Source organism: Typopeltis vanoorti, chromosome 5 (assembly GCF_054136105.1).
Source record: "Typopeltis vanoorti isolate ZY-2024b chromosome 5, IOZ_Tvanoo_1.0, whole genome shotgun sequence".
Taxonomy (NCBI): Eukaryota; Metazoa; Arthropoda; class Arachnida; order Uropygi; family Thelyphonidae; genus Typopeltis; species Typopeltis vanoorti.
Genome location: NC_143553.1, coordinates 40,320,877 through 40,337,450, shown reverse-complemented (window position 1 = coordinate 40,337,450; position 16,574 = coordinate 40,320,877). Strand labels below are relative to the sequence as shown.

Genomic DNA, 16,574 nt, shown 5'->3' with positions numbered 1-16,574 from the left:
GTTCACCATCATTCACACTTCCCATATCTTTTCCACAACCTTCAAGATATCTTTGCCAACTGGATGCTCTTCATCCCATTGCTGCCTTCCAAATTTCAAACCTCGTGCTTCACAACATTAACAGACTCATTCCCTTGCTCACCCAGAGATAGCCGATTCAAATTCTTCTACAGAGCCTCAAACCACTGTTCTACTCTTCATAATTTTTGCCAACTTTGCATCATCTGCAAACAACTGCATATTCCCATTTAAACTCTTCTTCCAGTGTCAATTAACATATCTATTAAACAGTAACATCCCTAAAACAGGCTCCTGTGGCATACTACTTTTGCCTACTTAAGATAAGGCAAAATTAAGTTTATTATCTCATAGAATAATTAAAGTAATCAAAATTTCAACCAATGAAAAGAGAAGATGGTATGATCAAACAGAGTAAGATCTGAACTTTTTATTGAAGAAGGACTGAAATAGCATTTCAAGGTATTAGAATATCATTCAGAAAACTTAAAACTGTTACTAAAAAATCTAGGTTTACAAATATTTTTGAATATTTAAAAATATACAAACTATCAATCAAGGGGAAAGTGGCAAGTTTCATTACTGATTTAAAAAAAAAAAAGAAAAAAAAAGCTACTTCCTTTATAACATTAATTACTACAGATATTTCATATAGAAATACAAGCATCCAGCATAATTCATCATTCCCTACATTGTTTATTATTATCATCATTTGAACCACCATGGAGTGATAAGATGACTTAAAGCAGGAGGCTTCATCCTAACAAACAAAATATCATACCACTGTCAGACAATGAATTGCAAAGTCCAACCACCCTCCATGCAAAAAAAGCCACTACTTGCCACCTCCTTTCACAACTTCCAGGAATGGCCATTGTACTATAAAAAAAAATCTCCTTTGTCTCAATCATGTCATGTCCTTTGCCTACTACCAACTAAACTCTGTATGTCACAAGCCCTCACAGTCTATTCTCATTGTACAGTCCTGATATCATTTAGGTCATCTGCTGCTGTACCTTCTGCAGAGTTAATTTATCCTCTTCAAATCCTAGTGACCAGATCTGGACACAGTAGTCCAAATTGTCCTGATTAGGGTTTTATGCAAAGCAATCACCACTCTTATCTCTACTAGTCAAAGTTCATCTTACTATTACAGCAGTCCTCTGGGTTGCCTTATCCATTTTCTGTAGTATAGATCCACCAACAGAGTACAGAATGATATTAATTATTATTATTATTATTTGACACCTCCAGGGAGTCCTAAGACTCATCGAGGGAAGGCACCTACTCTACAACTCTTCGTCTCCACCACTCAATCTCATCCACAAACCGCCTCATCTACACTAATGCCATCTACTGTCCACATCACCACTATTATTTTCACAGACAATCACAAACATTCATGCCCATGGTGGGATTCGAACCCACAGCCTTTTGGCTGGAGAGCGGATACTCTAACCACTCGGCCAACCACTAGTTGGCCGAGTGGTTAGTATATTTAGTATAGTAGTTAGTATTAATATATCACACAGCAGTATTCAATCTAAAAATTACATAATATTGTCACACAATAAATATAAAATTAACTTATCTTGCTGCTGCCTATTCAGTTACTGATATTCTACACTGGCCACCTACTGCTGAAGAGCAAATTTAAATCTATGCTTTTTGAGATTCCTCCATTATTGAACTTATTATGTCAGTTATGTTGTTTTCTACATTTAAAATCTCATCCAAGTGTGCAGAACATCTTTCGACAATCTAGTCCTCTTCAGTCAGCAGCATACTATTTTTTATTCCTTACAGCAATTACTTGTTTCCTTCTTTCAGAGCCTATTTTTCTTGTCAACTCATACTTTCCAATTTGGTCTTACTGCAGCCTTTCCTGTTGTTCACATAATTCCTCAAGTGAATTTCTTTAATTCTCTGACACTTGGCATTTTCAAACAGCATTTAAATTTCATATCTTTCTTCTTTTTTCTTCTGAGTTTCCAGGTTTAGTTTGATAACTAATCATGGCTTCTTTGCTTTATTCTTTTTCACTTTCTACACCCTCTATCCAAAAAGAAATCAAACTTTTGATAGAAAATAAAACACAAGCCAGTTATAATTATTCAAATCATTTATTTCAATCAATATACTCTCCCTCAACTTCGATACAGCTTAGTCAATTAATTCGTTAAATGAGTTTGTTACATCAGTTTTTGGGATACTGTTGAAGGTCGTGGTTACATTTTCAATGGTGTTGTATTGCTTACCTTTCATCAGCAAATGAAGTTGGGGGAAGAGAAAGAAGTCACAGGGTGCTAAATCAGGTGAATACGGTGAGTGATCCAACACACAAATTGGTTTTTGCACAAAAACTGTCTCACAATGTTCGAACGATGAGATGGTGCATTATCATGCAAAACTGACCAGCTGCCTGCATCATGATATTCATGCCGTACATGATGAATTCTCATTATCAACTGCTTCAAAACTTCGAGATAAAACTCACAATTGACCGTTTGGCTAGGTGGAACAAATTCTTTGTAGATAATGCCCTTGGAATCGTAGAACCAAATCAGCAGTGTCTTTACTTTTGACTTCTCCAAGTGACTTTTTTTCAGATGTCCTCTTCTGGTGGTCTCCACTCAGCACTCTGGCACTTTGTTTTGGGCTCATACTCGAAACACCATGTTTCGTCACCAGTAACGATCATTTCAAGGAAATTTGAGTCCTTATGAGCAGTTTCAATGACGTCCCTGCAGTGTTCAATTTGATACATTTTTTGGTTGGTGGTGGTCAACTTGTGGGAAACAAATCGCAAATTCAATTTGCAAAGGCCCAAACTCCGGTCAAATTGTTGTGCACAGATAAATCAACTCACAGACGATTTCGGGTTTTCTTTGGTGAAATCATGCACTTTTTGGATGTTAACTTCGCTCAGTCCAGTTTTTGGATGGCCAGGCTTTTTGTCGTCCTCAAGCATCTCACAACCACTTTGAAATCACTTAAACCACTCGTAAACTTGAGTACGGGATAAGCATTCATCACCGTATGCTTTTTGAAGCATTTGATGCATTTTGGTAAAACTTTTATTAAGTTTAACACAAAAGTCAATCGCAGCTCTCTGTTTGAAACTCATTTTCTGACCGTTCATCAAAACACACTGTCACTCTTGGCACTATAACTCTGCTTCTAATGAAACAAATGTTATAAACAGTTGACACAACACTAATGAAGGTTGCCGCTTTCGAAAACAAAAAGATACAACAGGTAGAGCCACTAGTTTCTTCTATTTTCGAAAACTTCGGGTTTTTTTGGGCAGAGGGTGTAGATACTCATTCTCCAGAATTTGAAATTAATTTGGGCACACTAATTTCAAAATTAGTTTGCTATAGCAGATTGTTAATAATGATTTTCTTTAGAATAGCATTGTGCCCATTGGGACTTTTGTTAGTTGTTTTCAGTAGTTTGTTATAGTGAGTGTGTGTGTGAATTCATATGATGTTTGCCAGTGGTGCACCCAGAGGGGGGGGGGGGGCAAGGCACCCCCCAAAGAAAAAGGAGGAAAAAAAACTAGAAAATTTTCCAAAAATCTTTTCCTAATTAAAATCCATTTTTTTATTTATGTTGTGTTGTGTCTTCTATTTCTATACTACTTATAAATTAGTGGTCACATAAGATTGGAATACCCTATAGCTCACAGGAATCGCAGCTGCTGTGAACACAAAGCGAATGAAGTAGTGCTCAGGTGGACTGAGCGCTACTTCATTTGCCCCACTTGGGCCAGAGAAGATCATGGATATCATGTATTGGCAATCGTTGCAGATGCTCAGTCACAGATCATATGCGATGCATAGTATGTACAGGTATTCCTTGCTTAACGCAGGATTTGATTAACACAGCAAAATTAATTGCGGCAATCCATTGATATACGCAGCAAGAGTTTTGATTAACGTGCCTTTAACCCTGCAGAGCTCGCAGCTGATCTAACAGATACATGCAAAATGTTTAATATAAATATTCTTATACAATTCGTGTATTGCTTGGAGGTCATGAGTAGTTGTGCATTCATATGTTACGAGTGATATTCCACACTGTTTTTTGCTGTCAGTTTGGTTTAACACATGTTATGTAAAGTTTGTGATATTTGACAAATTGTATCTGAGAGATACTGCGACCTCCGATGTCAGTACAGTATGGTTTAGTTGTTTTTTTTTTTATTATTATTCTGTGTTCTATAATTTCTAGATTGTAACTGAAAATAAATAAACCATCATGTATTAATACTGAAATAGAGAGCCAAAGGCTTATTTATCATACATGTCCTCTAGAAGAGGTGCTTTACATTATGGAAAATACTAAGGAAAGTGATCTGGAGCTTACTCCACCTTTACTATGAGTTGCCGATAAGGTTGCTTATGCTTGACTCCGCCAAAACTTTTAGTTTCTATATACAGTATTCGGCATGAAACTTTTGTAGTTTCTACATTCAGCTATGAAATAATGTTGGATTCAATATCCACTTAATTTGTACCATCATGTATTATATTTGCAGTGTTTTTTCTTTGTTTTATTGCTTGTTTGCCGAGGTATGGAGAGTCATTTTGCTTGTTATCATAGAATTTATGCTGATAAGAAAAAAACTAAAACTGTTCAAACGACTCTCGATAACTTCTTTTGATAAAAAAAATTGCAGTAAATAATGTAGGTACAAGTATTCATTAAACATTTACTTTGCATTCATTTTTTATCTTTCCTAAAAGAGTACCATATAAAACGAATTATTAATACAGTAATTGATCATGGATGAATTGTAATTTTTGCCATTGATTATTATATTTGATTAACGCAATTTTGATATACGCAGTAACATCGGGGGATTAATTAACTGCATTAATCGAGGGATCCCTGTATTCTCAAATCAGCTATTCAGCTCATATCCCCCTCCCGCCGCCATCTTAAATCCTAAGTATGCTACTGATGTTTGCTATGAGAGTGTTGACTGTATTTTCAGAAACAACATCTCTGTAGAGATTAACATAAATGCCAATGCATATGATTATAACAAGACTTTTTTTTTCCCTAAAAAATGAGTAATTTATGGTTAATTTAAATGAACCCAAATTACTAATAATTTAGTAATTTAGATTCAAATTTAGCACATCTTAATAATTTGAGCTTCATTGGCTTTTCTTAATTTTTGTACTAATTAGATTTTCTAAGTTTATTTTAATTGATTTCAAATATTAGACTAGTCTAAGGAGTACATATTAATGGGTTTTAGTTAAACAGCATGTTTTTGATATTATTTTATGTCAAAAAATATAACAGACAACTATAACTTTATATGCTCACTCTAGAAGAATAAATGACCAAAAAAAAAAAAATTATATAAATAAATAATTAAAAAAATACTCACTGTTATCATATCATTTCCCATGAGCATAGTAAACCAAGAAGGAAGGAGACTTTGATCATATTTCACCAGCACAACCTGTTTTCTGTGTTCACAATAGAAAACCTGATAACAAGAAAAACAACATCTTAAATTATATTTATATTATTATCATCCGAGACCTCTAGAGAGGCAAAGATTTATTGAGGAAGGTCATACATCATCCACGTCAGTGGTCATACTGTCTCTTAAACTCATTCACACCAGATGCACTCACCACTTTGACAAGCAAACTATTCCACACACACTGTTTGTGAGAGAAAAATCTCTCACCCTTTTCATAACCACACACAAGCATAACTTCTACTGATCTCCTCTCCTCTTGTCCTATTACTATTACATAGCACCTCCAGGGAGTCCAAAGACTCATCGAGGGAGGGTACCTACTCTACAACTCTCCATCTCCACCACTTCACCAACTGCAACTATCTTCATCTACACTAACGCCATCTACCGCCGACCACCACCACCATTTTCACAAACGTTCATGCCCAGGGTGGGATTCGAACCCCTAACCTTTTGGCTGGAGAGCGAATGTGCTAACCACTTGGCCAAACAGTCCTCTCCCCACCATCCATATAACAAAAAAATTTCAACAGTTAATAACCTACAACACCCTTTCAGAAGTTTCTCCATTTCAATCATATCTTTTTCCTGTTTACTAGTGTCTGTAGTCCAAACATACTCTCAATCTGTCCTCATAATCCACATTCCATAAATTTCAAGGTTTGTTTCAATGTTGCAATTACCTTCTGAGTTGTATTTGCAATTTTTGCTGTGTGACCTCTGAACTTCAAATTCTCATCCACCATAACTCCATGATCCCTAACCTCATCAATTTCTCATAGCGTAATCCTACCAATATAATATACTGATGGAAATCTCATCTCTCTCTCTCTCTCATCATAAATTGCATAACTTTACACTTACTAACATTAAAATGATAGCCATTATCCTTTGCCCACAGTTCAAGCCTATTCAAATCCTTTTACAGGTGCTGTATTACAGTAACAGCCCTAATTGCCCCGTCTATCTCTGCATCATCAAACAATCTAACATCTTCTGTCAGGTTCTTCTCAATATCATTATTGTGCAAATTAAACAATGGGTTATAAGGACTTATCTCTGGAATACACTACTGGTCAATAGTTTATATTTCAGTCCATATTCTCTGGTTTGCGTATCAGCCTTTCATATAGTATCCTATCAAATGCCTTAGCAAAGTTCAAGTATCAGTTATCCATTCCCTTTATTCAACTAAGCCATAACATTATTAGAAAATATGATCAAAGTTGCTAAAATATGATCTCACTTCAGTAAACTCATGCTGTTTGTTGCAAAGTATAACTTGTCTGTCAATCCATTTCTGTACATGAGTTTTTGTCAACTTTTCTAAAAGTCTCACCACCACTTCAGAGATACTGATGGGTTAGTAGTTAGACACATCGGTTTTTGCATCATCCTTGTACAACAGAACTATCGTATATCATTTTCTTTTGGAGGGGATGTTTCCTGAGCTGAGACTTAAATTAATCAAACCTGTCAAGTGACTAACCAATTCAGCTGATCATTCCTTTAGCACATGTGCTGATATCCCATTTGTCCCTATTGCCGATTTCTTATTCAGGCTATGCAACAGCTCTTGAACCTCTTCCACCTCATGCACTTCAGTCTCTTCATCCAATGTACAAATAGTGGCCACTGAATTAGAAATCTTTGTGCAGATGTATGTAAACATCACTTATGCAATGTATATATACAAATTATTTTACAATCTCAGTTATTATCAACTCTTCTGATGCTATAACCAAATCCAAAACTCTTGAACCTCTTGTTCCCTCTGTTACATGTTGCCTAAGACATTTGTCCCTCAGGAATTCTAGAAATTCCATTCCCTTATTGCTACATGCATCTTCCTCTCCCCAATTTATACTGCTGCAGTTAAAATCTCCCATAACAATCATTCTTCTTGCACTTGCCATGCTCAACTGTCTCAACATCTCCTGGTCCCCACCCTCTGTGCTCCTTGGTCTGTAGCAACACCCCCACTAAATATCCTGTCTTTCCCACCTCCGCCTCGCACTATATGCTTTCAAAATCATTAGTGTCACAGCCTTCCAAGCCTCCACTCTTAGAGGACATAGGTCATCACTTATCATAAGCAGTACTCCACCACCACCACGCTTTCCCTTCCTATCCTGCCGAAAAATGCTGTACCCAACAACTTCTATTCCTGTAATTATATCCTCTTCTGTCAACCACATCTCAGTGATCCCAATAATCTTTGGCCAGGCTGATGCTATCAGTGCCACCAATTCCTCTCCCTTATTCCGAATACTCCTGGCATTAATATAAAGCATAAAAATGCCATTGTTTCTATACCCAGCATTATCCCCTCTAGACTCCACTGGGATCAGTGTTACCTGATGTCGTCCCCCTTCTCCCAAGTACCCATTTCCACAAGAGGCCACTCCTGCTACCTTCCACCCTGGGACACACTGACTCGTTCAGAACAGCAATCTCTCCAGATGCCTACATCCTTCCTCATTCAAATACAAGCGGTCTCTCGCATGCAATTCCTCTCTGTTCTCAAACGCACTTCAAGCATCCACATATTCCAATCCTCTCTTCTGACACATTCTTGCTATTATGCCATTCAATATCACCATCACCGCTCTTCTGCTCAGCTAATCACTATCATAACTAGGCAACACACACACACACACAATCTTTCCTGTCTGTGTCTTCTTTCGTACACCCTCAAGCAAGAATCTCATATTTCTTGCTGCCCTACTTACATTACCACTCAAGTCATTTGTTCCTACCATCACAATCATCTCATCCACCCTTTCACCTCTCTTAATTGCTTGTTGAGACAACTTGGAGAAGTTTCGTGGAGGGAGGAATTGGAAGGCCGGGACATCATTAGTACTTGGGAAATTGTGAAGGAATATTTCTCAGCAGCAATGGAAAGCTGTATTCTGCGAGTGAAGAAGAGGACACAATTTGGAGTAAAGTAGATGACAAACAATATTAAACAGGAATTGCATGTGAAAAAGAGGCTATGGAAGCGATATAAGGAGACAGGTGAAGAGAAGAGATGCATTAAGAATATAAGACATGGGCCAGGAGAGTGACTGGCATGGTAAGGAAGGCAAAACTGGAATATGAGAAAAGATTGGCCCTTAGATCCAAGGAAAATCCTAGGGAATTTTTTAGCTATGTGGCCAGTAGGAGGAGAATGACATTGTGGGTTAAAAATGGGAATAGAATGACTGATGCAGAGGACATAGTGGAATTGTTCAATGAACAATTTATTGGAGTCTTTCATCCTGGGGAGTCAATTTGAATACTAGAGTGATAGGGCAGGTTTAGAAGTGCAAGAGGAGAACATGTTCAAAATACTGAGTACTCTGGATGTCAGTAAAGCTGTGGGACTGGATGATATTTCACTATGAGTTTTGAGAGAAAACTAGGAAACTGACAGTGCCTTTAACCTGCTTTTCAATGAAAGTCTGGCTTCGGCAAAGGTGCCCATGGAATGGAAGGAAGGTAAGATAGTGCCATTGCATAAGGGCCGTAGCAGACTGGAAGTGTCTAATTATAGACACTTCCAGTCTGCTACCGCCCTTATGCAATGGAAGTAGACTGGAAGTGTCTAATTATAGGCCAGTTTGTGTATCATCAGTAGTTAGTAAGATCTTGGAGAAAGTAGGGAGGGACCATATACAGCATCGAGCAGATGAAGGTAATGTTATCTGTGCGAGTCAACTTGGATTTGTGAAGGGGCGCTCTTCTTTTAGCAATATGCTAGCCTTTTATAATAAAGTTACAAGAACATTAGATGAGGGAAAGGCATATATTGCAATTTTCCTAGACTTAGCAAAGGCATTTGACAGGGTGCCACATGATAACCTGATATTCAAGTTGCAGCACATGGGTCTGGATGTCAGATTGGTCAACTGGATTCATGATTGGCTGTCCGATAGGTATCAGAGAGTTGTGTATAGTGGGGCAGTATCAAGGAGGCAGAAGGTTACAAGTGGGGTTCCACAGGGCTCAGTACTGGGAGCTATATTGTTTAACCTTTATATCAATGACATTGTCCATGGATTGTAAGGGGATATTCAGTTGTTTGCAGATGATGCGAAGCTGGGAAGGATTATTAGTAATAGTGCAGATGTGGTAGCCCTGCAAGAGGATTTGAATAAGCTAGATAGAAGGGTAAATGATTGGGGTTGTTGGTTTAATGCAGCAAAATGTAAGGTCTTGAGGATTGGGACACATCGATGGGACGCTTCATACTCTATGGGAAGAGATAAATATAGTATAACAATTCATAACTTTCAGATCATATCTATAGAAAGACTGTACATACTGAAGAAACATATTTATCCTCCCCAAAACTAGGGATTAAAAAAAAAAAAAAAAAAAAAAGATTTAAAGAAAACAGATGAAGCAATTATACAATTGGAAGAAGAATAACTGCTTTCATATCTCAGGGAATGATCAGTCCAGCTATCTTTAGTAAGATCATGGACCACTGATGCGTAACTGCACAGAGACTTCATGCTATAGGCCTCCCCCTCCCCTTTACTGGTGCAGTTTTTTCCAATTAGTGCTATTAACTATCCTTTATGATACCATTAGCAATGGTGGGGGGGGGAATTGAATAATGGTTAATTATTAGTGTTATTTGGCTATGGTGTTTCAAATAATAATTTCATAAACCCTTACTGATAGCAACAGACAAAGTTTAAAAACTAAACAAATGATACTACTTACTTGTTGTTGTGAAGTTTTAGATTTTGTGTATGCCTCAGAAACAATAATGATTACTACTCCAGCCTGATCTGCTTTTTGTTGGAATGCTTTTAGACGTTCTACCTTGTCTGCAGTAAGAGAAGACACTTGACTGATATCACTCATTTGTGAATTCATTCTTGTTAAAAGTTTCTTTTCTGAGGGAAAAGTAAAAAAAAATTATATGACCTCATAACTAGCTTTGTAATTTTTATGCACACAATAAATTACATAATATCTTACCTCCTCAACTTTTTTCTTTATTTTGTAATGGGAATTGCACCCATGAACAGTTGTAACCGTATCATATATTAATAAAGAGATGCACAATTTATTACTAAACTGGATATGCAACCAAATTATCCTTCTGATAATTTGACTCAAATCTTCATTTTGCCATTAAAAGGCTTGATGATCATTGCTGCTGTTCTTTTCTATGTTCCTGGCTATTTAAAATCCTGATAAATGGTTCAATTTTTAACATTACTTGTTTTCAGTCTTTATTGTATAAGGAAGACTGGTATTCAAAATAGTTGATATTGTTCATATTCAAAAAACTAATTAAATGTCTAAAATATTTGCGATTTGTTTTGGATTTAAATTTTCATATTCTATTAGCTATAAACACAATAAGACCCTGCCCTCTTGGCAATTAAACAAAATAAATTACTTTCCATTAATCTTGAACCACCCAAACTCACCATCAGTCTTGAACCAATCAGACTACATTTGCTACTCTTGTATCTTGGAGGGTGGGGGGGAAGCTCCATCATTCAATAAGTTTGCTATTTTTGGATATTATTATTATTCAGGCCTCCATGGAGTCAAAAGACTCATCGTGGGAGGTCCTTCCTAAGAACATAAAGCCTGTCAAGACTCATCGAGGGGGAAGTCTCCCCCCCCCCTAAGAAACACAAAGTCTATCATACCACTCCTTAAACTCTTCGACCGTTCTCACTCTCACCACTCCATCAGGCAATGCATTCCATGGTTCAACCACCCTCCACGCAAAGAAACCACTCCTCACCCTCTTGCTCACAGTTTCCTTTCATAACTTCCAGGGATGGCCTCTTGTCATCACTCCTTCCCGCTGTTCAACCAAGCGAAAGAGCTCCACAGTGTCAACTCTGTAACCACCTCTCAACAGTTTAAAAGTCTCAATCATATCACCTCTCCTTCTTCTATCCACCAAACTCTGCAGTCCACATTCCCTCAGCCGATCCTCATAACTATCTTTGTACAGTCCTGAAACCATCTTTGTCATCCTTTCCACAGTTAATTTATCCCCTTCAAGTCCTGGGAACCAAATCTGAGAACAATAGTCTAAGTGTGGTCTGATCAGAGACTTATACAAAGGAATGATAACCCTCTTATCTCTGCAGGTCAGTGTCCTTCTCATAATTGCAGCAATCCTCTGTGTTACACTCACCACCTTTGCAATATGTCCCCTAAACTTCAGGTTTCTATCAATCATTAACCCCAGATCTCGTCTCCTCTACTTCCTCCAGTATATCTCCTCCAATAGACTATGCAGCATTAAATCGATGTGTCCCAAACCTCAAGACCTTACATTTTGCTGCATTAAACCAACACCCCACATTCATTTGCTCATCTGTCTAGCTTATTCAAATCCTCTTGCAGGGCTACCACATCTGCACTATTACTAATAACCCTTCCTAGCTTCACATAATCTGCAGACAACTGAATATCTCCCTGCAATCCACTGACAATGTCATTGATATAAAGGTTAAACAATATAGGTCCAAGTACTGAGCCCTGTGTGACTACACTTGTAACCTTCTGCCTCCGTGATACCCCCCCCCCATAAACAACTCTCTGATACCTATCAGACAGCCAATCCTGAATCCAGTTGACCAATCTGACATCCAGACCCATGTGCTGCAACTTAAATATCAGCTTATCATGTGGCACCCTGTCTAATGCCTTTGCTAAGTCTAAGAAAATTGCAGTATATGCCTTTCCCTCATCTAATGTTCTTGTAACTTTATTATAAAAGGCTAGCATATTGCTAAAACAAGAGTGCCCTTTCACAAATCCATGTTGACTCTCACAAATAACATTACCCTCATCTGCCCAATGCTGTATATGGTCCCTCACTACTTTCTCCAAGATCTTAACAACTACTGTTGACACACAGACTGGCCTATAATTAGACACTTCTAGTCTGTTACCATCCTTATGCAATGGAACTATCTTACCTTTCTTCCATTCCCTGGGCACCTTTGCTGAAGCCAGACTTTCATTGAAAAGCCAGGTTAAAGGCACTGTCAGTTCCCTAGCACATTCTCTCAAAACTCTTGGTGAAATACCATCCAGTCCCAAAGCTTTACTGACATCCAGAGCACTCAGTATCTAAAACACACTCTCCTCCTATACCTCTAAACCTCGAACCAGCCCTATCCCTCTAGCATTAAAACTGACTCCTCTCGGATGAAATACTCCAATAAAGTGTTCATCGAACAATTCCACTATGTCCTCTGCATCAGTCACTATATGCCCATTTTTATTCCACAATATCATTCTTCCACAGTCATTTCTCCTCTTACTGGCCATATAGATAAAAAATTCCCTAAGATTTTCTTTGGATCTTAGGGCCAATCTCCTCTCATATCCCAGTTTCGCTTTCCTTACCACACTAGTCGCTCTTCTGGCCTGTGTCTTATATTCTTCATGCATCCTCTCTTCACCTGTCTCCTTATATCTCTTCCATAGCCTCTTTTACGCATGCAATTCCTGTTTAATATTGTTTGTCATCCACTTTACTCCAAATTGTGTCCTCTTCTTCATTTGTGGTATACAACTTACCATTACTGGTAACAAATATTCTTTCACAATTTCCAACGCACTAATGATATTCCGGCCTTCCAATTCCTCCCTCCATGAAACTTCCCGAAGTTGACGTCTAAGACTATTATAATCACCTGCTTTATAATTCCACATAAGTTCCCATCTCTTTGATACTCCTGCATGTCTATTCATTTTCCAAGTCAAAACCATATGGTCACTCTCTCCAACTGGTGGGAGAGATGTCACCTCAGTTATTATCAACTCTTCTGATGCTATAACCAAATCCAAAACTCTTGAACCTCTTGTTCCCTCTGTTATATGTTGCCTAAGACATTTGTCTCTCAAGAATTCTAGAAATTCCATTCCCCTATTGCTACATGCATCTTCCTCTCTCCAATTTATATTACTGTAGTTAAAATCTCCCATAACAATCATTCTTCTTGCACTTGCCAAACTTAGCTGTCTCCTGGTCTCCCATCCTCTGTGCTCCTGTGTCTGTAGCAACACCCCACTAAATATCCTGTCTTGCCTACCTCTATCTCACACCATATGCTCTCAAAATCATTTGTCTCACTTCCTTCCAAAGCCTCCACTCATAGAGGACAGAGGTCATCACTTATCATAAGCAGCACCCCACCACCACGCTTTCCCCTCCTATTCTGACGAAAAATGTTATACCCAGCGACTTCTAGTCCTGTTATTATATCCTCTTCTGTCAACCATGTCTCAGTGAGCCCAATAATTTTTGGCCAGGCTGATGCTATCTGTGCCACCAATTCCTCTTCCTTATTCCGGATACTCCTGGCATTAGTATAAAGCATATAAATGCCATTGTTTCTATACCTAGTATTATCCCTTCTAGATTCCACTGGGCTCAGTGTTACCTGACATCGCCTCGCTTCTCCCAAGTATCCATTCCCACAAGAGGCCACCCCTGCTATCATCCTCCCTGGGACACACTGACTCGTTCAGAACAGCAATCTCTCCAGATGCCTACATCCTTCCTCATTCAAATGTAAGCGGTCTCTCGCATACAATTCCTCTTTTTCCTCAAATGCACTCCAAGTATCCACATATACCAGTTCTCTCTTGTCATAAGTATTGTTTAAATTTAACTTAGGAGCAACAATAAACAAATCTTCAGGAGATTTCTACATTAATATTCTAATGCTTTTTCAGTTCACATACAGTTCAAGAGATAACGATTTTGAAATGAGAGGAATGGCTTGAGGAAAGTATGGAGCAGTCACATATAATAAGTGGCATCAGTGAAACTTGTTATAGATCCAGAAATGACTGTTATGTTTGTATAAAAATGCTAGAAGTATCAAAATAAGGGAAATGAAATTGTTGCATGGATTGAGTTCATTCATCCAAAAAAATTTGAATAAGTGAGATGCAGTTGGATGAGAATGGCATTGTGACAAGAACATATACAAGGGTTTGAGGTTCTTCATGAGGATGGAAAAAAAAGCAAAACAGAACATGGAGTACTGTTGATGATAGAAAAGGCAATATGGTGTGAGACAGAGGTGAGTAGAATGAAATACTTACATGCATGTTTCTATAGACCTCGTAATATGGAGGCTAGTGACCATGAAATGTATAAGCAGACTAGCTAAGCAAATAGAAATAGGGTGATCATTATGGGTGATTTTAATTATAGTAATATAGTTTGGGATAATGAGATAGCATACAAAAGAAGTAAATAAAATTCATTTCTCAAGTTTTTGAGGGGAAAACCACCTCCAGTAATACATAACAGAGGGCACATGAGGATCAAGAGTCATTGATTTGATCATCTCATCATGTATAAATGAGATGTTGTATTTCAATCCAGTTAGAAAATGACCATGAAGTAATTACTTAGGTGGTAGCCATCTATATAAGGACTTTGGTAAAGATACATGGAACTACAAGGCTGGTGATTATGAAACGAGCAGGCAATGCTGCTTGGGTACTTTCCAAGAACTACCTAGTGGATGCAATGTCTGGATGTATTCCAAGGGTAAAAGTTTAAATAAGGTAGGTGTGGAATGGATGAATGAAGAGATTAAGCATTCTTGCATTATGGAGGGTGTAATATGAGTTGTAATAATCAATTCCATTGGTTGGTAAGGGAAGAAAAATGCTATATCAGCAGCAGCAGCAGTAAGCTAACGAGGCCAAAAAACCTTAGAGTTATTTCGATATATAGCAAGCACAAGAATGAAGGATTACAGAAAAATGACATTGACTGGTGAAAGGATAAACACTACAGAGGGTATAGTTGAGATATTAAATGAGCAGTTCATAAAGGTGTGACATGTGGAGTTTAAGTACAGTGGAAAGGGAGGAGGAGGAGGAGGAACTAACCATGAGTGAACAGGAGGTATATAGGTATTGGAAGTTTTTCCACTTGGTTATACAGTCATACTCCAACTTACATGAATCCGGAGTTACACGGTTTCTTATATGTATGTATTTCCGTCCCGCTTCACCACTAGTCGTATCTTTCAGATGCTGACCGCATTTGCCAGTGTCGCACATGCTGTGAACAAGCACTGATGTGTTTCGTGCAGTCTCCATTCATACACGATTTTTATAGTCTACAAACCTTACGATTGTTTAATTTTATGTTCTTGATAAAAATTTTATCACATAAAAAAATAATAATGTCATCCAAAAGAAGCAAGTCCAATGCTTCTACTTCTAGCAAGAAAAGAAAAACATTGACTTTGGAAACAAAATTCAACATTATTAAGGATTTTGAAGGAGGAATGAAAATTTGTGAGCTAGCAAAGAAGTTCGATCTACAGGAACCCACAGTAAGAACAATCATAAAAGAAAGGTTTACAGATTTTGGAGGACATAGTTTCTAATGAGGAATGAATTGGAGCCACAAGGCATGGAATAAAAAAATCATTTTGCGTGACAAGAAAAAGACATTATGCCGTCAGACGAATCTATCAGATTTTATAGAAACCATCGACATTGAAATAATTTTCTTTTTTTTTATGTACGAAAAACTACAATTATGATTATATTTCTTAAAAAATATAGGTGTTTTTGTAAAACTTTGGTCCCAATAAAGGATTAAACTAAATTTATTATGTCCCAATTGTATGTTTGTATATATAAATTACATGCAAAATTATACCCCGAGTTACCCCGAATTCGACTTCATCATTTATAGTACAGGGTTTTACTGTACTATAAATTAAAGATGCCAAGAAATTATATTCTTAGTTTAATTCTTTATCCAAGTGCAAACAAACAAAGTTTGTGCCTGAAGCAACTCGTATATATATTAATGACTTCACATCCCTTGTCTTAGTATCCCATAATGCAAAGTACATTTCCTTACAGATGCATAATGCTATACATTATGGGAAGAGTCACTACCCAGACCAGTTTTGACCTTTATTGAGGTGAAAAAGTAAAGAGTTGCTCATCATAGGCCTAGAGTAGTTAGTATAGGGGTGCAAGAGAGCCTGATAGTATTAGGAGAAAAAGACAGATA

General features: G+C 37.6%; 1 protein-coding gene across 1 annotated transcript in view; it reads right to left on the bottom strand.

The window, feature by feature from the left end:
• The window catches only part of LOC150106331 (uncharacterized), a 404,058-nt gene that overhangs the window by 126,524 nt on the left and 260,960 nt on the right, over nucleotides 1-16,574 (bottom strand). The window contains exons 11-12 of the mRNA XM_090393084.1: nucleotides 10,247-10,422; nucleotides 5,426-5,527 (exon numbers count right to left, since the gene is read on the bottom strand). Coding sequence (XP_090249210.1) covers nucleotides 5,426-5,527; nucleotides 10,247-10,422 — 278 coding nt within the window. The remainder of the gene's footprint in view (nucleotides 1-5,425; nucleotides 5,528-10,246; nucleotides 10,423-16,574) is intronic.